Below are 24331 nucleotides of genomic sequence, written 5' to 3'. Positions count from 1 at the left end.
TACATTACAATAACCAGCAGTTTAATCTGGGGCTGGGGGATATGGCCAAAAAAAAAAGATCACGATAAATTTTTTTATATCAGTCGATATCGATAATTATCACGATAAATTTCAAATCTTTATTTCTTTCAAGTTTAAAGGCAGATTTTTGCTCCTAAGTGAAAGTTGTAGAAACCAGAGCATTAAATGTGGATTTAAACTACTCTTTATTGTCAGAACATCAAGATATCATGACAAACACTTGCCAAACAGGTGAACATTTCACAAATCTCAGGTAGAACATTAAAACATTTGTCATTTTTCCTTAAAATAGATAACTGAATAAAAAAATATATTTCTTAGGGTGTATTCACACCAGGAAAGTCCGATAGTTCACTTGCTTTGGTCCGGACCAAATACATTTTTTTTTTTTTTTTTTTGGTACGGTTCGCTTTCACACTGCTCTTTTTGCAAGTGAACCAAAATTTGTAAACAAAACCACACGTGTGCTAAGGTCGTCCATTCATTTGACAAGGATTCTCAAGTAGGGTAATCAGGAAGTGCAAAAAAGGCTCAACATGGAGATATTTCGTACTGCAATATTTGTTCTTTTACTAATTTTGTGTTATTCTGTACAAACGCAATATGAAGAAACTAATGAGTATCATATGATACTATGTCATCTATACGATGTTGTAACTCATTTTATCAAATGTAGTAAGCTACAACAGATCACTTTCCCATAACGCAACTCCGACTACGGAAGCCTGTTAACTCAAGGTGCAGTGCTTTCTTGCAATTGGGTCGGTTCATGTTCACACCGTAAACGAACCGTACCAGAGTTCGTTTGATACCGTACCGAGACCTCCTCTTCAGCTGGGTCTCGGTTAGGGCTGTGTTGAAAAAAATCGATTCACCAATTCTGAATCGATTTTCATATTAATTTCTAAAGATCGATCCGTAACTCAGAGGATCGATTTAATAATAGGCCTACATTTTCCCCGTGAACTTTAACTTGCCGCGTCATTGAATTCACGCATGCGCGCGAGGTGGAAGGACATTAAAACAACGAACATGGCGGTCAGTAACGTTAAGCAAGCGGTTGCTTTGAAAACTCCAGAAACGCTCAAAGCTGCGATCTGTCTTATACCTGGAGTACTTGAAGGTTTTCACAAAACTGTGACACACTTGTGTTTTCTAAAGGTTTTGTAACAGGGTTCGTACAGACTCTGTCAAATGAAATTCCAGGACTTTCAAGGACTTTTCAAGCACTACTTTTTGGGATTTCAAGGACTTCAATCGGCACTTATCAAACAATATCCTTACTATTATTTTAATTTATTTCATTTTATTTTTTTACTCAAATTAAATATATATGGTATATGATATATATGATGTCCCAGCTAACAGACTTTTGTTATAAGAACGTTCTCCAAATATTCAGTGTTGGTTCGTGAAAAATTTCCAGTTTTCTTGACGTTAGAGGAACGTGTTTTAAAAGGTGTAATGTTCCTCAAACGTTCTTTCAACTTCATTTTGATTTAAAATTCAACATTATAGGAACGTTGATTTCTAACATTCCAAGAACATAAATATATCCAGTTTCTTTAATTTTACTAGAATGTTATTTTGAGGTTAGTGTGATGTTCCTGAAACATTCTTTCAATCATCTTTCGAAAGAGTAATAAGAACACAAACTACAGCTTTATCCAGAGACAGCCTTAGATAAACTGAAGATAAAAGACATTAACTATCAAGATCTCATTAAACAACTCCACAAACAGCATCACCAGCCTCACGTATTACTAACCAGAGTGACTTTATTTCTGGCAAACATCTAGAGAAGTTCTTATTGAGAATTAACAGATTTAGATGTTGATGTCTTATTGAAAATGTTTCGTTTGAGGTCACCATCATGGAGATCAGTGTTTGCTTTAGTTGGGCTCTTGACCCTTGACTTTCATTAGGTTTGTGCTTTATCAGCAATTTCAGTTGCTTGGAGAGCATTTCTGCATTGATAAAGCGGATCAACATGTCTGTTATAATGACAGACAAAAGACTGCGTTTCCTGTAATTTATGACATAACGAATTGAACACTATTGAAAAATATGATTTGTAACATTATTGCTTCAGTTGCTGAATGTTGAGTTCTGTGAAATTAAATATAAAACATTTTATTTGCTGTAGTTCTGTTGCTTTGAGTCATTTATACACTCACAGACATCAACATTCGGTATATGAAACACAAGAATGGTATCGTCCTTCATGGCAGCATACAAAACACATTCATGGCTCCCAGCATGCATTGTGGCATGAATAAATTATGCATTTGAATTATTTTTTTGATTGTCACCATTGTTGAGGTTTGTACGACAAGCAATGATGTCTAAGGATGTCATTTTTAACTTTTAAATAGTTTTGGACAATCTCACACAAATTTCTTCAGCTACAAATGATTTTTATGACATAAGTGAGTTCATTACATTCATCTTGAACTACTTTTAAGTTCCAAAAGTAAATCACTCATTTTAAATGACAGTGAGTGCAATTGTTTAACTGCAGTCCTTTGTCTGTTATAAAAGCAGACAAGTTGATCTGCTTTATCAATGCAGAAATGCTCTCCATGAACACCTGCAATTGCTGATAAAGCACAAATGGACCGCAGCAGATTTAGTGTGAAACAATATTATCTTTTCAACAACAACAACAAAAAAACTTCACAATATTTTGAATTAGGGATGCACCGATACCACTTTTTGCAGAGCGAGATACCGATACCGTAACCGATCCCTGAATTTTCACTGAATTTGTAATTTTTAAATGTATTAGTAGATAAACCAAAAGAATATAAATCATATTAGGTGGCTTAATTCTAATTGGCTTGTTTATCAAATATATATTAATTTCAATTATTTTCATGCTTAATTAAACCTGCTAAAATGCATTGTATGAGCTTCTGTTATTGTACATTCTATTGCTCTATATCATATTTTATTTTTCATTGAATGCACAGCACATATTTAGACTAGAGCAGCTCCAGCAGGGTCAGTGCGGAGGATTGGGTCAGTGCTGAGGATTGGGTCAGTGCTGAGGATTGGGTCAGTGGTACAAATGTTTAGACACCAGTGAAATATCAATTGTTTAATACAATTTTGATACTACAACAAAAACTGCCTGCCTAATTCATGTGAATTCAAAACATTATTAAAAGGTAAGCAGTCAGCAACAAAATAAGAACAAATAATCAACTTACAAATAAATACAATAGAACAAAAAAAGGCCACAAATGAAATAAACAGTGTTTTTAGAGTTTTTCGGGTAGATCTAATAGGTACAGAAATTTGAATAAAGTAATCAAATGTGAAAAAATTGCATATTCATTACTGGATAAATTAAATATAGATGGATATTTTTATAAAGTTGAAAAGGGTAGCCTACTTAGTAAAGAGCAGTGAGTAATGTATTGTCCATTGTTTGATTAACATTAAAACAGCAGTGGGTTTGTTAAACTGCCCTTTTAAGACCGAACACACAGACCCCATTTGAACATGGCTACGTTCACTTGAGATAAAACTGACTTTGTTTACTAGGATACTCGCAAAGATGGGCGTGTTTACATAATTTTGTGTGAATTCGTCCGTACAAACGCAAGACGTTAAAGACAATTTAATTCAGTATTCTCGCGCAGAGACGCTGGTTTGCGGGGCGCGCGCTGATGTTTGCGTTCATGGAACTTCTTGACTGCAAACGTCCAGTAATAATGAAGGGAATCACTCGTTATACATAAATCAGGTAACAGTTCATGTTTTACTTTACTTACATATACGATTTAGTTTTCATCCAAATAACACGTGCTGAGTGAACGATTACAATCAAGAGCATTCAACAGAACTGCGCTCTCTCGTCAGTTAACGTTAACGTTAATAATAAGCTACATGCCTCGTTTTATTTTCTTAGCCATTGACATCCGACTGAACTACACACCTTCCACTGATGTCTGTTTAAAGGGATGCGCTCGACCAGCTCGTGTGTCTGTGCCGCTGCGCGCTCAATCCACAGCGCGGTTTCCTCTGATCAGCCACTCGCGCACCACAGCTGTGTGTTACTATACACACACTGCCTGGGGGGCCTATTGGTTGTTGGTATCCGAGCATTTTTACGAGTACATGAGCTCGGTATCGGTGCATCCCTTTAATAATTCAAGCACTTTTCAAGTACCTCTTCAAAAATATGGCTGTTTTCAAGGACTTAAATTTCAAAAAGTCAAATTCAAGTACTTCAAGCACTTTAAGCACCTTGTACGAACCCTGTTGTAAATTCAAATTATATTTACTACTAGGCTGTATCAAGTGCCGTTTGAACTGACGCGCTACAGCGATCTGTCGCATTTAAAAGCGCCAAAACGTTGGAAATATCGACAGAATCTGACAGCTGAGAATTTGTTCCATATCAAAAGTAACCTTCTCTGTCTAGTCTGTCGGTGTCAGTGTCCTCTTTGTCCGCGGTTTTTCTCTGCATGAGAAAATGCAGAGGTTCAATCAGAGCCTGAACTTGCTTATAGTAATTCGGAAATCAGTGCACATGAGTGGGAAAAAAATACAGCACAGAAGAATGTCTAATTTAGCGCGAGATTTCTTTGTTGAGCGTGAGACCGTGAGATTGAGGCTGAATACGTGAGTGTCACGCCAGATGCGTGAGAGTTGGCAACCCCGACTCCATTAATTTGCAGTTGAATGTCTATAATAATAGTATCAATATGTTGCATACCTGTAATTCAGGTAACAGCTGGAAAAAAATGCTTTTTTCAAAAACACTTATCTAAATCTCGAAGATCGGATGAGATCAGATCGAATAATGATAATCGATTCAAGATCTTGAGAATCGGAATCGATTCTTGAAATTTGAATCGAAACCCAGCCCTAGTCTCGGTTCGGTTGTTTAGTCCGCACCCGAGTTCGATTGCTGTATTCACACCTGCCCAAAAGGTCCGCACCAAGGGGGGAAACGAACTAGAGTTCGATTCAATCGAAACAAACAAGGCAGGTGTGAATACACCCTTAGGTTCTGCATGTGCTAATGGGGGATATTGTTTCAAGTCTTGAAACATGTTTGTGTTGCCTGACTTTGATGGCACATATATTCAGTTTACACAGTTTGCAGTGCAGGCTGCAATATATTACATGTTTTGTCACGAAACGCATATTTGACAGTGAGTTGACTGTAAAACTTCCTCAGTACCGTTAAATTTATGTTCATTAACAAAAACATTAACATCTGTTAAAAAAAATGTCACAACCACATTTTTATTTAGTAAAATGTAATATTCTGACTGTTTAAGTTTTATTAAAATTAACCATTGGTCATCCAGTATCATGCATTAAGATCATGATAACCACAGATAAAACCAGGCATAGCCTATAGCACCTCACTATCATGGCCATGGCAAAATCTAACTTTATGGTTTCTATGGTATATGTATGAAAAACAGTAGCCTAAATACATGATTAAATACTGTAATTATATTCCATTAGTCATTTAAAGGTTGTATCAGTGATTTCTGGCCCAAAAATAAATGTCTAATCTTTCCTAACGATCCGCTAGCTGCCCGCCCCATAAGCATGCCGTCCAAAAACCGCGTCTCTGTAGGCAGCCTAGGCTCTGAGATCTGCACACAAAAACAAATGTGTACAACCACCACTCAAAACCAAAATAAACAGTGTTCCAACCAATCACTGACAGGGGCGGGTGTTGCTCCGATTTCGCGTCCATCCATGCACGAGCGTGGATCTCGTGAGCGAGCCCGATCAGAATAAACCATAGACAGTAAAAGAAAGGAGTAAACGCATTTGCTCTATTGAGTTCGCGCTGCCATTTGGACTTTGAGCCGAGTGGATTAACGGTCCGTGTGGCGCGCGGTTCAAATGAGTTTCGTTCCGCTTTTGCCACATAAACATTAATCGAACTCTTGATATCGTTTTATCAAGAAAAATTATATCGCGATAATTATCGTTATCGTTTTATAGCCCATCCCTAGTTTAATCAGTTTGAAACATTTGTTTATTTGTGACGACACTTAAGTTTTGTAACTTGATTCAATAGTTAGTTCATTAGTGCCACACACTTGTTCAGCAGCGTTGGTTCTAGAAGCATTTTTTCCATTTATTTCTCCCATAGGGCTTTTTAAAAAGGCTTCTTTGAAGAATTATAAGCCATGAACCAAACTTAGCCGGCTACGAGGGGAATCATAACATTACAAATCTTGATTTCAAGCTAAAAATTTGACAAAAAAAACACAATGGTAAAAGACTGAGCTTGCCAGCTTCAGTGAGGGAAAGAACTACAATCAAAAAAGCATAATCGTGTTAAAAACAATTGAGAAATAAAACCACTCGTTTTAAAATGTTGCATAAATGTATGGATATATGTATATATATATTTTAGGTTTATTGTACAATATGCATATATATTCAAATATTTAAGTATTTTGAGAGTGTAGAGAGATTGACTTAAGTCATTTGTGGTGATTCATGGCAGTGGGCGGAGCTAAAAAGTGTTTGCTTGTTTCGTAGTTTTTCACCAGGAATTCCACCGTTAAACAATTACTTTAAAACTGAGTTGAAATAATGCAGGCTGGCGGCTTCAAAAGAAGCAAATGCTATCGATTAACAACCTTGTCGCTTACAATTATTGATTATTAATCATGTGATCGTGGTTATTACACAACCGTTGTGATGTCATGATCGCACTAATATGTGCAATATAAATAAAATGTACTTACTTACTAAGCCATATACTTTCTAAGAACCAGGTATTATCAAAATTCACCATCACCTTTTATTCGCATCCCTGGCTCACATGCGAGCAGCGCTGACACAAGCAATGCCTACATGAAATAAATTATGCGATTTCCTCATACAGTAACCAGAACCACACCCTCAACCAGTTCATTTTGGGATTTACACAACTCGCATGGTTCATACTTTTTGAAAAAAACACTTCCCTGAAAAACACAGGACTGACTGTAATGAATCTCCCTTTCTCTTTACACACATGCCTTTTTTAAAGTCCCCCTGTGGTGAAAATCCACTATTTAATGTTGTTTATGTGTCTATGTGGTGTTTTTAATATGCTTTGAGACAAATCATGTGTAAATTCATAAGTCGACAGCATTGCTGAGTATTTTCTCCTTAAAGGAGTCATAACCTGTAATTTTCACTTTTCCACGAGGATCAATGTTTGTTATGATTGCCTAAGGATTATACATTGGCCGGTAAGCCGATATTCAAAAGTGAAGCGTTTGTTTACCCCAGGGTTCGTAAACCAGCGCACGTGCACGCGCACTCAAATACGAGATTTTACTTTCTCCCCCGACTTGACGTCAAGACGGGGCAGGATATAGGTATATGGACACCGCAGACATATTCTGCAGGAAGCCCGTCCTGCCCCTCTCCCCCTCTGATTCAGTCAAGAAAAATGCAGAAATGTAGTGCACACGTGAGTTGCTCTGTGGTTGACTGCCAGAATCAACATTCAAATGTGTTTTCTCTACCAAAAATGGACCAAACTACTAGGGACCAGTGGATGAAATTCATTTTTAATGACGCTGTTCCAACAACCCTATCAACTGGCTCAACGTTAGGTGTCTGCGCTAAACATTTTACACAGGAATCCTTTACATATTTGGGGCAATATCAGGCGAAGTTTGCCTCGAAGCTACGTTTGGAAAAAGGTGCCATTGCACCAATCAGGGACTTGCCTGAAATTGAAACGGTAAGACTGTGTTTTTATTACTCTACTGTGTGTAACAAACAGCAGCTAACTACTAATGCGGCTATTGTATGTAACGTTAGCTTCGAGGTAAACACGGGGAATGGACTCTACGAATGCTAGTCACATCTTTCCACTTTGTTTTACACTACAGTAGTGACGGTACAGGAGTCCATGCACAGTGCCTAAAACGGTTTGCTAAATGTAATTATGAAAACAATATACCACAAAACATTATTAGCAAAACTCATCCAAAACATGCAGTCTGAAAAATAGCTTTCAGTTAGTGGGGCTTCTGTAAGAATGTATCTGGCAATGGTGTATTTTTTCTTTTTCTGACAAATATATGACTTATGCTGAAGTTACCTGCGGTGTCAAGCCCCCTCCTTCCTGCCACCAATCAACGCGCCCCTCATTTGCATTATTAAAATGACCGTCCACGACAGCCAAAATATCACATCAGATCTCGCGAGACAATAATGCATTCAGAAATAAGGGTCAGAGGAGCTCTGTGTTTATTTTTTTTCCACTTTTCCTTTTTTAGAAGGGCCTGAAAGACTATAATAGAGCGTGGGTATCCGAGGTAATACTAGGTTATGACTTCTTTAAAACTGCAGTGAACCAAAGACAGTCTCAAAAACGCGCTTTGAAATCGCTGGTGTTTCTGACGTCACAAACTACCTTGTAACCAATCAGAGCAACGTGTGATCGTCAACGAGTGGATCTCTGAGTGAGTGAGTGAGTGGAGGCGGGGCTCATTTGCATATTCATAGATCCACGTATACTAAATGAGGCAAGAGTGTCAAGTTACATTCAAGATATTTTAAGGCATTTTTAAGGGAAAAACATTTAAATGTAATTTTGGTGATCAAAGACGAGTTTTAAGGGATACAATTATCGGACTTTAACACAAGCCGCTCTGCATGACAATCACTACACACACGCCTGCTGTAAAACGACACAAAACACTCTACCGCTCAACATCTGTCCTCACACAGGCCACACTAGAAATGTTTTACTGAGCGTTCGGGCCTGACCTCTTTGGATCGGGTTGATCCTGCTTGTTTGCCCATCCTGTACCGTCTTTGGGCACGATAAACACGTTGGGATCGTTTCCTTTACTCTCAGACTTCAGGCTCGGCAGGTGAGCGGGAGGAGGCATGCGCCGGGCTGCGGCCACTTTGCCAAGACTCTGTAAGCCATGTCGTGCAACAACTGCAGGAGAGAGACAGGAGAGAGCCGGTCACACAGACACATATACAGGGGACACATCACGGATACATGGGACAGACGCGATAAATGTGAATATGAAGCGCTTTGACATTTAAGTTCTTATGAAATCAGAGAACATTTTAATGAAGGACAGCTGGAATGCGTGATGTCTGCATGGGGGCGACTCCAGTCTGAGGAACATGACATCTATCTGAAATATTTGTAAGTGAACGCGTGAATAAGAAAGGGTTCGTACAGACACTGTAAAATCAAATTACAGGACTTTCAAGGTCTTTAACCACTACTTTTTATTTTTTTCCAAGGATTTCAATCAGAGATCTCACTTATCAAACAACAGCTTTCTTCATTATCTTTTAAATTCTAAAAAGGTAAATAGATCAATAAAAATAAGCGGTTACACTTTATTCTAAGGTGTCATTGTTCCAGTGTAATTATATATTTAAGTACTGCGTAATAATAATTTACTCTTTTTACTACGGTAAGTACATGCAACATATGTAACAAGGACACTGTAAAATAAAGTGTTACCAAATAAGCTAATAAAACAAAATGGTATGAATAAAGTGCAGCAGATGAAATGACTGTGGCAAGTTTAACCATTAAAAAAAGCACTTTTCATTTGTTTTTCTCCCATGAATATATGATTGACCTGAAGAATAAAAGCTGTATCATTTACTTGGATATTTATAAGAGCAATATCACAATATCATAGCCATGTGAAATAACTCTATATCAGACGGACTGCAGCTTTTATTCTGTATGAAAATAAATTTCCCATGTATTGTCCTTCTAATAATTCAAGCACTTCTTTCAGGAAATTTTCAAGTACATGTTTTCCAGGACTTAAATTTCAAAGAGTCAAATTCAAGCATTTTAAAGCACCTCGAACGAACCCTGATAAGAGTATCAAATACTCCAAGACAGAATTTATTATGAATATATGTCTGAATATTGAGTTCTTGAGTCTCACCTGTGGTTTTCTGAGTTTCTATTGACTTCCCTTTGTACTTGTCAAATAGGCTGAGTGATGAATACTTGCTTTTCCCATCCTTGGACTTGGTTATTTGCCCCAAACGATCGGACATTGCGATGTAATGTCATCGAGTATGGGAATTTTTCTTTGCACCTCTTCCTCAGTACCGTCTGTTTCTGTGGAAAAACACGACACAAGAATCAATATAACTCTGAAGCTGTATAATGGTTTCAATGCCAGAAAGAAGATCTGGTTCAGACACATTTGAAAGCTGGTCAACAGCAAAACACACTCTTGGACAGAATAATTAGCCAGGTCAGGTAGAGACAAAAACAAGATGCAAACCGGCTCACTGAGAGAGTCTCGGACTGGAGATGTCGGCGTGAGGTCAAAGCAACATCATGTTCAAGAAAACAGAAGTGTTGCACAACAACACACAATCAACAATTTCATGATTCAAAAACTGTAAAAAGACACATTAAATAAGCAGAAGCTCAAACATGCGGTCGCTCTCGTTGATCAAAAAAGTATGCACTGCAAAAAATGCTTTTCTTACTCAATATTGTCGTCTTGTTTCCAGTCCAAATATCTAAATATTCTTAAATCAAGATGCATTTACTAGAGGAGTAAAATGCCACTTGATATTAAGTCTTGTTTTCTGGGGAAATGATTAAAAAGTGAGTCGTTGCTTTTAAAATGCAAAATTATCTGTCAATGGGGTGAGAAATGAACTCAAACAGAAACAAGATTATTTTTTCTTACCCCATTGGCAGAAATTTTAGCTTTTTTAAGCAAAAACTCACTTAATTTTGATTTATTTCCCCAGAAAGCAAGACATAATATCATATGGCATTTTATTACTTTAGTAAATGCATCTTGATTTAAGAATTTTTTGATATTTCGACTGGAAACAAGACAAAAATACCGAGTAAGAAAAGCATTTTTTGCAGTGTGTCTGAGTTACGGTTTACTATGTTTGATGCATGTGCGCTGATCTAAGTTTATATGTGCCTAAAAGTTTACATAAAATCTGTTTATGATATAAAGTAGTCATGTTACTTCAGGAGATTGACTTTTTTTGGTTACATGGACTTTCAATGGAGGGTCAGAGTTCAGTAATACACATTTCAATATCTTGAAAGAAAGTCTTATGAGTTTGGATGATGATGATGTCAGAACGATCATGTTCGGACGGACTAACGCGTTAAAGGAATAATTCCCACACATCTAGAAGCTTGCACTGTCATTAATGGTGTTTCTGTGGCGGCGCAGTAAATAAAACACACCGTCTGCTTACACACACACACACACACACACGAGTAAATAATCTTCAGCTTTAACTTTAATTGAAAACCTTCAATTTACACTAAAACAATCCAGAGACATCTAAAGAGAAAAGATATTCACGGACCGTTGAAATAAAGCCCCAGTAAAGATGTCTTTCAATTACTTTTGACTACTATGAAGACAAAAAAGATTTTAAAAAAATAAGGTAACAATTTATCCGTCCCACCTTATATTAAGTATCTTTTGTAATAACACTTAAATAACTCATATGATACAATGCACTTATTGTTTGATTATATATACACACATGTTCCTAACATCACTGTATCCCACATCAACAGCAGCACAAGTGTTTCACAAAGACATCAACACAATAAATACACTGTACATGGTTATGTTTTGATGCAAGTACATACTAGTTAAAGACGCCTTATATAAAGTGGGAGCACTTTATTTTACAGTGTTTGTACTGCAGGTAACAGTCAATTATACACACAATAACTAACCCTAAACCAAGCCCTAACCCTAATTATACAGTAAATACATGTTATTCATTAATATTACTCAGTACTTGGACAAAGACACCTTTAAATAAAGTGTAACCTTTACAAATAAATCAAGTGCGTGAACACTAACACACAAAGCATTATATTTCCACTCTGATAGACAATCCTTCATCATCATCATCATCATCACCGCCAAACTCACTCAACATGAGACAGAAATGTGAAATACACAAATACAGAGACAACAGCACACATTAAACAAGACAATAATTGTGGAATCAAACTGGTTTATTAGCGAAATATGAAACTGGTGTCGGGCTAAATTAAACCAACACATCTGTCAAATCCAATCTTTAAACTACAGTCTGCTGTTAGTGAAACAAGAGAATCGTTATAATCACGAACACTGAATCTCTCGGTTATAACACGAACTCGTACGCGAATAGAGTCAGTTAGCATGAGATGTAAACAGAAGCTCTCCAGCCCGATTACTGAACACACAGCTCATTTCACACACATCTGATCAACACAATCACACACCACAGTCTGTACATATACGTGTGAGCGCTGATTAATAACGAGATTTTATATAATCTGCGAGATTTTGACAAATTCTCTGAGAGCTTTAGCAATGCTAACGGAGATTAGCCGCGAGCCGCTTCTGGTGTATAAACTTCAGCAGAACTGACACACGAGCTTCAAACATAGACAAAATCGCAAGTAGCGCGGGTGTTTAATTAAAATAGACCAGTATATTGACTAATCAATGCGTTAATGAGGGTTTTGAGTGGACTTGTTGATGTGTGAGGCGATTAAAAATGGCTGCTCCTCAAAACAAAGCGACACAAACACTCAGACATCCTGCGACAAACCGACCCGAAACACGCGAATAACCGCACGGAGCGCGCGAATAACTCACCGATTACACGTATGATTGTCACTTCAGATCACATATATCGATATATTTCCACCGGAGAGAGAAACTCGTCAGGATGGATAGAGATTTCTCAGTGTTTTTCTCTGTTCGCTTGTTATCGGGTTTTCCCGGCCTGAGAGTGAAGCTGCTGCTGCTGCCGCCCAGAGCGGATATGACGTCACCACCGAGCCACAGCGACGCCTGCAGGAATAAAACAAACTTATTAAAATTATTTTTTAATGGAATATTGTAGGGTTTATTCTAAATTATTTATCTGTGAACATCATTATTCTGTTAGTAATATTGAATCAGAATAAGTTCCTCTTGCAGCATCTCTGCTCTTCCCTGATGGCGAGGGCGGGGCAACCTGTCACTCACATGAGATCCACCAATAGCAAACCACAACCATCCAACAGTCCAATCAATTCCCCACGGACATAATCAAGCCCCGCCCTACATTTGTTCTTGTTCCAGAAGCGTTTCACGCAACTTTTGTTTCATGCTGACTTTACGAATTTTCCAATGTTTGAACAAATGTTTGTTTTTATTATCGTTCCCATCTTGCAATGCTGCGTTAAGGAAACATATGCACAACTTAATGTGTTGATTAATTAATAGCAAAATATACTAATGGCCTTAAATGATCACATACTAAGCGATATAAGGTATTCCTTCCTCTTGTTTTTGGAACAATGGAACAAACGTTTGTATGTTTTTAATTATGTGTTTGTTTGTTTGTTTTTAAATACCGATTTGCAAACACGAAATTAAACGAGAAAACAAGAGGCGGGATTTATAGCGCAGTGGAGGAACTGCCTTCTGTCACATGACTTTACTCCATTCAGGCGGTCTGTTAAAACTCATTTGGCTCTGAGGAGTGATATACACCTTTTAATGCCATATTGCATAATATTTGCATTGTTTTATTTTTGTACTGTGAATGGATTTCTCCAGTTTTTTGTTTTTGTTTTGTTTTTTTGAGGAGGCTCTGCCTTGGGGAATTGATTAGATGGTTGTGGTTTGCTATTGGCTGATCTCATGTGATTGACAGGTTGCCCCACCCACATCATCAGAGAAGAGATGCTGCAAGAGGAAGTTATTCTGATTCAAGATTACGAGGCACATGAATTAAAGTCCCCCAGTACTCAATAATTATTTCCCTTTAAAACTCATCTTTGATCACCAAAATGACATTTTTAAATGTTTTCTCCTTGAAAACTGTTTTATCATGCCTTAAAATAATGTAACTCGACACCCTCGCCTCATTTAGTATGCGTGGTTTTATTAATATATGCTAATGAGCCCCGCCTCCACTCACTCACTCACTCAGAGATCCACTCGTTGACGATCACACGTTGATCTGATTGGTTACAAGGTAGTTTGTGACGTCAGAAACACCAGCGATTTCTAACCGTGTTTTTGAGACTGTCTTTGGTTCACTGCAGTTTTAAGGAGAAAATACTCAGCAATGCTGTCGACTTATGAATTTACACATGGTTTGTCTTAAAGCTTATAAAAAAAAAACACATTTATAATAAATACTGCAAAATTCCACACAGAAATAAGAAGTGGCATTCTTGACGGCTGGAACTGCGGGTGTCGCTGTTGGCGTTCAGTGAAACTCTGCTCCAGTGTCAGCGGATCTGGTTCTAATCTCTCTCACACACACACACACACACACACACACACAGACAGCATGGCCGAGAGCGACTGGGACACAGTGACCGTGTTGAGGAAGAAGAACCCCTCTGCCTCTCAGTCCAAATCCAGACAGGTGAGTGTGTTCTGATGATCCGGATCACGGTTCGGGTTCGGGTTCGGCTAATCAACACGTGCGCGCGCTGGAATCTAGAATATTCTCTCGATTCATAACAACTCTAGACAGTCACGTGTTTCATTATCATGTTCTTGTTGTTTGGACAAACAGAAACTATGTCAGAAATTTGAAACAAGTGCTGTGAAACAATATGTGGAAAGTGCTTTGCTAATAAACTGAATTTGCATTGAAAGCGAATGCGACGCATGGCAATAAAATGACTTATGAAATGTGGGTAACGTTAACACTTTACCATACGATTCATTAGTTAATTTATTAGCTAACAATGAGCAATACATTTGTTACAGTCTTTATCTTTGTTAATGTTAGTTGATAAAACTACAGCTGTTCATTGTTTGTTCATGTTAGTTCCCAGTGCATTAACTAATGCTAACTAATACAACCTTTGATTTTAATAATGTATTAGTAGCTCAAATGTTGAAATGAATATGAACTAAGATTAATAAATGCTGAAGAAGTATTGTACATTCTTAGTACGTCAACTAATGAACCTTATTGTAACCGGAAATGGAATCTCTCGATCCATAACAAGTCTCTAGAGACAGTCACATATTTCATTTTCATGTTCTTGTTGTTTGGAAAAACAGAAAAAGTGTATGAAATAAAATAAAAAAACGCGAAAAAATATGTATTGTGGAAAGTGCTTTGCATATAAACTGATTTTGCATTGAAAGCAACGCTGGTGAAAGAAACATTTGCTAAGTATACTTGCAACCCATACTAATTCAGTATACTTCAAGTGTGTTAATGATTAGTTAACTTAAAGTGTGCTGTTTTAAAACAAATAATTTTGTACTAAGTATGTTTTAGTTGTAATTAAATTGTAGTAAAGCATAACTTTTAGTTTACTTGTGTGTGTGCTAAATTGGAACGATTTCAAGTATATGCCTGTGACTAATTACATGCTTGATTAATGATATTAAAGTGTACTTTATTTGTGTTACAAGTACGTTAAAAAATTAATTGCATTCAAAAACATACCTAAAATATATTTTTAATAAAGTGCAAATAAATACACAATGTTCACCTCAAGTATATTTTTCTAAAATATACTACAGTACAATTATTTTAAAGTGTGTTGAAAGTTGTATTGTGAAAATGGGTAAAAGCATGATCTAATAAACTTTTAATATATATAAAGATAGTTTTTGAGTATTTTTGCAATATACTATTGAAAAAGGGACTATATTTTAAAACGCAAGTATACTTTGTTTTCCGCTAGGGAAATGTGAAGCGTGGCGATAGAATGATCCTGAAATAAGTGTGTGTTGTGTGTGTGATTGCTGTTGTAGGCGGTCGCCGCTGCGCAGAGACGTGGAGATGACGTCGAGACCACCAAAAAATGTAAAGAAATATTATTACTTTTATGCATCTGGCAGTTTGTTCTAGTGTTGGACTGTAGATTTACTGGAGTGTGTTTGACAACAACAACTTTAATCTCACACATCATCAGTACAGTAAAACTCAATACATCCGTCACTGTAATAACATCACATAAATCATCTTTATTCAATGAGTTGTTTCAAATTTGAGGTTATCTCAAGAAATGAGTTTTCGTCTAATGAGGTCATTAGTAAAACTGTGAGTATTTCCAGTATTTATTTTTATAGCGCTTTTCACAATTAATTCAAAGAAAAAAGTGTCCTCTGCTATAAACTGAAACTGATTCAAACACATTCAGAGATTATAAGCGTGGCTTTTGTGAACATGTTTATGTATTTGTGTTTTCCCTTTGTCTTTTTCAGAACGGCATTGATATTTTGTGTGATAAAGATGAGGAAAGCATGACAGTTCATATTCACTATATCATTAGAATATTGCGTATGTTTAATCTTATAATGAAAACATCATCATAGGTAGACGTCTTTTCTTGTGTCAGTGTTTAAACGCATCATGAAAGGGAAGTTGTGCTGGTCTTTTCTCCTCTATTGTGTCGTATATCGAGTGAAACGCTTCTGGAACAAGAACAGATGTGGGCGGGGCTTGATTGTGTCTGTGGGGAATTGATTGGATGGTTTTGGTCTGCTATTGGCTGATCTCATGTGAGTGACAGGTTATAGTTCCGCCCATATCATCAGAGAAGAGAAGAAAAGCTGCAAGACTTATAGAGAGCCTAAGCCCCTCCCCTTCCGGTGGACCATGGGACATTATTTCAGATAAATATTGTATGGTAGTCAATGGCGAGAGACAACAAATATTTGGATATATACACCCGTTTAAATTGTGCCCTGAACTACACATATGATGTTTGTCAATTTAAAAGATACATTTTAAAGTCAAGAGAGTTTAAAGTTGGATGTAAAACTGTTGAGGTATAAGACTGTGAAAATACGTAATTACAAATGCAAAAAGCTAACGTTACCGAAGCTAACGTTACCAAAGCTAACGTTACCGAAGCTAACGTTACTGAAGCTAACGTTACTGAAGCTAACGTTACTGAAGCTAACTTTACTGAAGCTAACTTTACTGAAGCTAACTTTACTGAAGCTAACGTTACTGTTACTGAAGCTAACGTTACTGTTACTGAAGCTAACGTTACTGAAGCTAACTTTACTGAAGCTAACGTTACTGAAGCTAACGTTACTGAAGCTAACTTTACTGAAGCTAACGTTACTGAAGCCAACGTTACTGAAGCCAACGTTACTGAAGCTAACTTTACTGAAGCTAACTTTACTGAAGCTAACTTTACTGAAGCTAACTTTACTGAAGCTAACTTTACTGAAGCTAACTTTACTGAAGCTAACTTTACTGAAGCTAACGTTACTGTTACTGAAGCTAAGGTTACTGAAGCTAACTTTACTGAGGCCAACGTTACTGAAGCCAACGTTACTGAAGCCAACGTTACTGAAGCCAACTTTACTGAAGCTAACGTTACTGAAGCTAACGTTACTGAAGCTAACTTTACTGAAGCTAACTTTACTGAAGCTAACTTTACTGAAGCTAACGTTACTGAAGCTAACGTTACCGAAGCTAACGTTACCGAAGCTAACGTTACCGAAGCTAACGTTACCGAAGCCAACGTTACCGAAGCCAACGTTACCGAAGCTAACGTTACTGAAGCTAACGTTACTGAAGCTAACGTTACTGAAGCTAACGTTACTGAAGCTAACGTTACTGAAGCTAACGTTACTGAAGCTAACTTTACTGAAGCTAACTTTACTGAAGCTAACTTTACTGAAGCTAACTTTACTGAAGCTAACGTTACTGAAGCTAACGTTACTGAAGCTAACGTTACTGAAGCTAACGTTACTGAAGCTAACGTTACTGAAGCTAACGTTACTGAAGCTAACTTTACTGAAGCTAACGTCTGTCATGTTTTCTAGTCTAGCGTTATAATCGTAACGTTACGCCGTCATGCCTGTGTGTTTTGTACCAGACTGCACACACACGAGCTTGGTGTTGTACACCGTGCGAGACGAGAGATGTAGTTCATGGAGCGATTTTCACATAAAACTAAATGTTACTCTTCTGTTTTATGACAAACTGTGACTTTCTTGTCTTTCATAATTATCTTTTAAATTGACAAACATCATATGTGTAATTCAGGACACAGTTCAGACGGAATAAAAAGATAAGTTGTCTCTTGCCATTGACTACCATACATATTGTTTCCGAAATAAGGTCCGATGAGCCGAAGCGGAGGGGCGGGGCTTAGGCTCTCTATCCTGATTGAAGATTATCATCACTATAATGATGTGCACTGATAATATATGCAATATTCCCGATTGACGTGAGTGCTCTCTCAGGGTCGGCGGGTCAGAATAAGCAGCATCTGGTGACGAAGAACACGGCTAAACTGGACCACGAGACGGAGGAGCTGCATCACCAGCGAGTGCCGCTGGAAGTGGGGAAAGTGATCCAGAAAGGCCGACAGGACCAGGGTCTGACGCAGAAAGATCTCGCCACTGTAAGCAGGACCCCAGTAGTAGGCCAGTAGTGTGCCTGATCTAAATCTGTTCGCATCTGTCATATAAACTGGTAATAAGAAAAATAGTAATAAACTCAAAATAACATTATTTCATGGTTCTTTTAATAAAAAAATTTGTACAACATATTGCGCTGATTATTACGATAAAAATAATGACGTAATTATAATTGCATGACGAATTGCTGTGAATATGGTAAGGCAGTATAAGCTCATCGGATAGATACATGCTATGTCATGTTCAGTTGGCACTGATCAATATTAGATCCTTGTCTAACAAGACTTTTATATTAAACGACTTCTTTGTATCCCGGGAGCTTGACTGCATGCTTCTTTCAGAGACGTGGGTTAAACCGGGTGAGTGTTTCCCCTTCTCAGAGCTTCTTCCACCGGCATGTTCTTTCTTTAGTTCTCCACGAACCACGGGAAAAGGAGGGGGTCTAGCGACAGTTTTTAAAACCATGCTAAACTGTAAGAAAACCCCTTGTGAACAATACAAGAGCTTTGAGCTGCAACTCTTCGAGCTAAACCTCAATCTAACAGTATTATGTGCGCTCATTTACCGCCCTCCCAAATTCAATAAGGATTTTATAAAGGATTTTTCGGCGTTCGTGGCAGGCATGGCTCTTAAGTATGATCATTTTTTAATTGTTGGTGATTTTAATATTCATGTGTGCTGTACTTCTAAGCCTTTGGTCAAGGACTTTTTAAACATCTTAGATTCGTTTAACCTCAGTCAGTCTGTGAACTGCCCGACTCATAACAAGGGACATATTTTAGACTTGGTCTTGTCCCATGGCCTAAATCTGTCCATAAAGGATATTTCTGATGCAGGTATTTCTGACCATATGCCTGTCTTGTTTTCTGTTTCTCTGCCGCGCCCTCTAAGTAAAGCGTGCGTACCCATGCGTCAGCGGCGCGCTATAAGTCCATCTACGGCTTCCCTTTTTGCTGCAGCGTTCGATAACTCTCCTTTCATGTCCATGGGTGCCTCTTGTTCAAATATGGACATTGATGAACTGGTTACTCTATTTGACTCAACGTGCACAGAAATTCTTGACTCAATAGAACCGTTTATGCTTAGGCGCTCTAATTTAAATGGAGAGCCATGGCACAATGACAATACTCGTGCTCTCAGAAGGGAATGTCGCCGTGCTGAGAGAAAATGGAAAAAAGACAAACTTCATGTATCTCTGGGGATGTTAAGGGACTGTTTGTCTAACTACCAAGACGCTGTTAAGGCTGCAAAGACTCAGTATATGTCAAACCTTGTACAAAACAACTGTCACAAACCTCATGTTCTTTTTAATGTTCTAAATAGGATAATCAACCCCCCTGAGCATACTGGCATCATTCCCAGTGCCCTTCTGTGTGACAGATTTTGTAAATTCTTCATGGATAAAGTGGCCAATATCCGGGCCTTAACCCTTTGTGTTGCGCCAGATCCCAGTATTTTACCTTTATGTCCAGTTGTTTTTGAAGATTTTATGCCAATATCTCTCTCTGAGCTGTCAAAGATGGTCCAAAGTTTAAGACCCTCGGTCCGTTCATCAGACAGCCTTCCAGCCAAACTTTTTAAAGATGTTATTGACACTGTTGGGCCTTGTATTTTAAATTGGATAAACTTGTCACTTTCAGCTGGGCGTGTTCCGGGTGCTTTTAAAAAGGCCATCGTGCAGCCCCTCCTGAAAAAGCATAATTTGGACTCTTCTGTTTTGTCCAACTACAGGCCAGTGTCTAAGCTTCCATTTTTGTGTAAAGTTTTAGAAAAAGTGGTATATGCCCAACTTCAATTGCATCTAAATTCCAACAACATCTTTGAAAAATTTCAGTCTGGTTTTAGATCCTGTCACAGTACAGAAACTGCTCTCTTAAAGGTTTTTTACGATCTTCTTTTAATTTCTGATTCTAGTAGCTCTGCGATGCTAGTGCTTTTAGATTTAACGGCAGCATTTGATACGGTCAACCATAATATTTTATTATCCAGACTAGAGTCTTGTGCAGGCATTAAAGGCACTGCTCTGAAGTGGTTTCAATCATATCTGACAGATAGGTCTTTTTCTGTAAACCTTGGTCCTTTTTATTCAGACAAAGCCCCAATTGACAGCGGGGTGCCTCAAGGCTCAATTTTAGGCCCAGTCTTGTTTTCTCTATATATGCTACCCCTGGGATCAATCTTCCAAACACACAATATTTCCTTTCATTGTTTCGCAGATGACATCCAAATATATCTACCTTTGAATATCAAAACAAACTCAGTTGAAGCTCTGAAAAAATGTTTACAAGAAGTTAAAGACTGGATGTCATTGAATTTTTTAAATCTAAATGACAAAAAAAACTGAACTTGTAATTTTTGGGGAGCCCAATGTCTCTGGTTTTAACAGTACTCTTGAACAAATGCTGCCAAATGGCTGCCCGTCAGTAAAAAGTCTTGGTGTTTTTATTGACAGTTCTTTTAAACTCCATAAACAAATCAGCTCAGTGGTTAAAACAAGCTTCTTTCAGCTTAGACTTCTAGGGAAGGTCAAGCCCTATCTGCCCCAAAACCAACTGGAAAAAGTTGTGCATGCCCTGATAACAAATCGCCTGGACTATTGTAACTCATTGTACTATGGCCTTGATCAGTCTTCAGTTCGCCGATTACAACTAGTTCAAAATGCGGCTGCACGCCTGATGACAGGGATAAGGCGCAGAGACCACATCACCCCGGTACTGTCATCTCTCCACTGACTGCCTGTCATTTTTAGAATCCATTTTAAGATCTTATTGTTTGTTTTTAAATCTCTAAATGGGTTGGCTCCATCATATTTATCCGACATGTTGACTCTGCACACGCCAGTCAGAGCACTTAGGTCCACTGACCACCTGCTTTTAAACTGTCCAAGGTCCAGACTGAAAACCAGAGGGGACAGAGCATTTTGTGTTGCAGGTCCTAAGCTCTGGAACGCTCTTCCTTTCAATATTAGAGCAGCTACCTCTATGGAGAGTTTTAAATCACTTTTAAAAACTCATCTTTTTGCATTTGCTTTTTAATACAAGCTGAGTTGTGTAATCTTTTTTTCGTGTCGCTTTTATTATGTTGTATTGTATGGTTATTTTATGTTGTTTCTCTGGATCTGTACAGCACTTTGGGGCAGCAGTGTCTGTTTGTAAACGTGCTATATAAATAAACTTGACCTTGACCTATGCTACTACGCTAACTAAGATCAGAAATATGTTTAAATTCACGATCTATAGCTTCGGTTATATACTAGTATATGAAACATATAAGTTAAAAGACATTAATGACTCGTTATAATGTAGTTAGAAGGACTTCTATAATAAAGTGATTTTGTCTGATTTGTATCCAGGCGCTCAAGCGATTACCCATTAAACGTGCTTTGAACCAATCGGATTGCTTGGGTCGTAAGCTGGGACTCATCTCTTCACCGCACCGTCTGGCACGACTCGTGTGTTTAACGCAAACGCAACCTTCCTCTCTCTCTCTCTCTCTCTCTCTCTCTCTCTCTCTCTCTCTCTCTCTCTCTCTCTCTCTCTCTCTCTCTCTCTCTCTCTCTCTCTCTCTCTCTCTCTCTCTCTCTCTCTCTCATCAACACTGAAGTGATTAAACTGTAGTTTCTCCACTGGCCACTAGAGACCGGCTGCAGAAGAGACTCAATCCCATAAACCCTCATGTTAAAATGCCCAACTTTACAGCAGAATAAAACATGTTTACAGTCTGGTGCAAAAAGTGGTTTTGGTCTATATCGCTAATTTTGCCCTTCATGACGACTGTGAGGCGGGTGAATTATTTAATAACTCATCCGTTTAAATTATATTAAGCCTTAAAGTTCTGCATAATTAAGGGCGTGGCCACTTGAGTGACAGGTGGATTGCCGCTGATGTCACTACTAGCCGTTTGTCTGCTAGCGTTAACGTCACCTCAGCTAATCCGCCTCGCTGCACATGTTCGTTTATCCGGGAGTGACGCGCGGCCAAGATGGCGCCGGCCGGCTCCGCCCACTTTGGGCTTCAGAAACGCTACGAGTGACGTCACACACACTACGCACATACTTATATACAGTCTATGGTTTAATAAACGAGGGATTCAGGGCAGTCTGTTGGCAAGCGGGTAATAAAAATAACAGCATTCACTGCTGTCGAGTTATTGGGTCGTAATCTCAAAAATTCTGCCTTATTTTATCAAGTTGATCAGAAATATGTTCTGTGTTTTTGTTCACCAGAAAATCAGTGAGAAGCCTCAGGTCATCGCCGACTACGAATGTGGGAAGGCAATCCCGAATAATCAAGTCATGGGCAAAATCGAGAGAGCCATTGGTAAGCAGCGCATCCAGCGAGTGTGTGTTGTGCTGTCAATCATGAGAGAAGTCAAAATTATGACATTATGTCATCAAAGTTTTTAATGAAATGAATTAAGTCATAATTATATGATAGTTGAAATTGACAGTCAAAAGAATGATAAACAAATTAAAATTGATAATTTTTTTTAAAATGATGAAATACCAAGTCATAATTATGATAAAAAGTTGTAATTATGACACAGTTTAAATTGACATACCAAGTCAAAATTGTTATAAAAAGAAATTATTACTTAATTCATGACATACTAAGTCATAATTATATGATTAAGTTGAAATTGAGTCAAAATAATGATAAAAAGTCAAAATTATGACATACGAAGTCATAATAATGTTATAAAAAGTCTAAATTACTTAATTCATGACATACTAAGTCATAATTGTATGACAAAGTTGAAACTGACAGTCAAAATAATGATAAAGTCAAAGTTATGACAAATCTTTTTATGATGACACACAAAGTCATAATTATGAGATAAAAAGTATAAATGATGACATAAAAATATTAGTAAGTCATAATTATGAGATATAAAGTAAACCCACTGAGTGTATTGAGCCGGTGTGTTGTGTGTGTAGAGATATATATATATATATTATGCACATATATATTGAGACGCGCACACCTAGACTGAACATGTAACACGCATGTGCACGCCGTCTGCGTTCTCACAAGTTTGCGCGGAGATGACCTTTTTTTTCACCATTTTTCAACGGCTTTTTATTTATCATTCAAAGTCGGCACTTTGGACCCTGTTTGAAGGTTTGCGTTCTCGAACACTGTTGTGTGAATGAGAGCCGGAACGCGTTAAGGGTTTTCTGTTAGAGCGGTGTGTGTTAGCGGCCGCTAAGTTAATAACTGATGATCTTTACAACGGAAGTGAATCAATCAAAACTACATTTACATTTATTCATTTAGCTGACGCTTTTATCCAAAGCGACTTACAAATGAGAACAATAGAAGCAGTGAAACTAACAGTAGGACAACAATACGCAAGTGCTATAACCCCTCTCAGTTTAACTTTAGTGCATTTTTTTTTTTAGAATAGAAGTGAAGAGAGTGTTAGTACTACTGAATCAAGTGCTGCCGAAAAAGATACGTCTTCAGCAGTTTCTTGAAAGTGGCGACTGACTCAGAAGCTCTGGTTGAGTTAGGCAGATCATTCCACCAACAGGGAACAGTCATAGTAAAGGCCCGAGAAAGAGATTTTGTGTCTCTTTGAGATGGTACCACAACACGACATTCGCTAGCAGAGCGCAAGTTTCTGGATGGCACGTAAGTCTGAAGTAATGAGTTTAGGTAAGAGGGAGCAGTGCTAGTGGTTGTTCTGTAGGCAAAACGGCAGTGCCTTGAATTTAATGCGAGCGGCAACTGGCAACCAGTGCAATTTACTGAGGACTTTATTTAAACTAATTTTATCTGGACAATAACTTTATTCTAGATCTGCTGTAAAGCCTAAACAATCTCTGTTACTGTAATCTCCTGTTATCACTGTAAAGCTGCTGTGAAACTCTGTATTGTTAAAGCGCTGTATTAATGAAGGAGACTTGA

General features: G+C 37.8%; 2 protein-coding genes across 2 annotated transcripts in view; one reads left to right on the top strand and one right to left on the bottom strand.

The window, feature by feature from the left end:
- Nucleotides 1-12803, bottom strand: part of LOC143749415 (protein PRRC2B-like) — a 60244-nt gene extending 47441 nt beyond the window's left edge. Inside the window, exons 1-3 of the mRNA XM_077241905.1 lie at nt 12666-12803; nt 9951-10129; nt 8785-8962 (exon numbers count right to left, since the gene is read on the bottom strand). Coding sequence (XP_077098020.1) covers nt 8785-8962; nt 9951-10065 — 293 coding nt within the window. The 5' untranslated portion in view covers nt 10066-10129; nt 12666-12803. The remainder of the gene's footprint in view (nt 1-8784; nt 8963-9950; nt 10130-12665) is intronic.
- A 1468-nt stretch (nt 12804-14271) lies between these two features.
- The window catches only part of LOC143749422 (endothelial differentiation-related factor 1 homolog), a 10366-nt gene continuing 306 nt past the window's right edge, over nt 14272-24331 (top strand). Inside the window, exons 1-4 of the mRNA XM_077241910.1 lie at nt 14272-14436; nt 15792-15843; nt 18246-18406; nt 22648-22741. Coding sequence (XP_077098025.1) covers nt 14359-14436; nt 15792-15843; nt 18246-18406; nt 22648-22741 — 385 coding nt within the window. The 5' untranslated portion in view covers nt 14272-14358. The remainder of the gene's footprint in view (nt 14437-15791; nt 15844-18245; nt 18407-22647; nt 22742-24331) is intronic.

Source organism: Siphateles boraxobius, unplaced genomic scaffold, assembly GCF_051911475.1.
Source record: "Siphateles boraxobius isolate OS27281-9 unplaced genomic scaffold, OSU_SipBor_1 246, whole genome shotgun sequence".
Taxonomy (NCBI): domain Eukaryota; kingdom Metazoa; phylum Chordata; class Actinopteri; order Cypriniformes; family Leuciscidae; genus Siphateles; species Siphateles boraxobius.
This window is presented reverse-complemented; position numbering and strand designations above follow the sequence as displayed.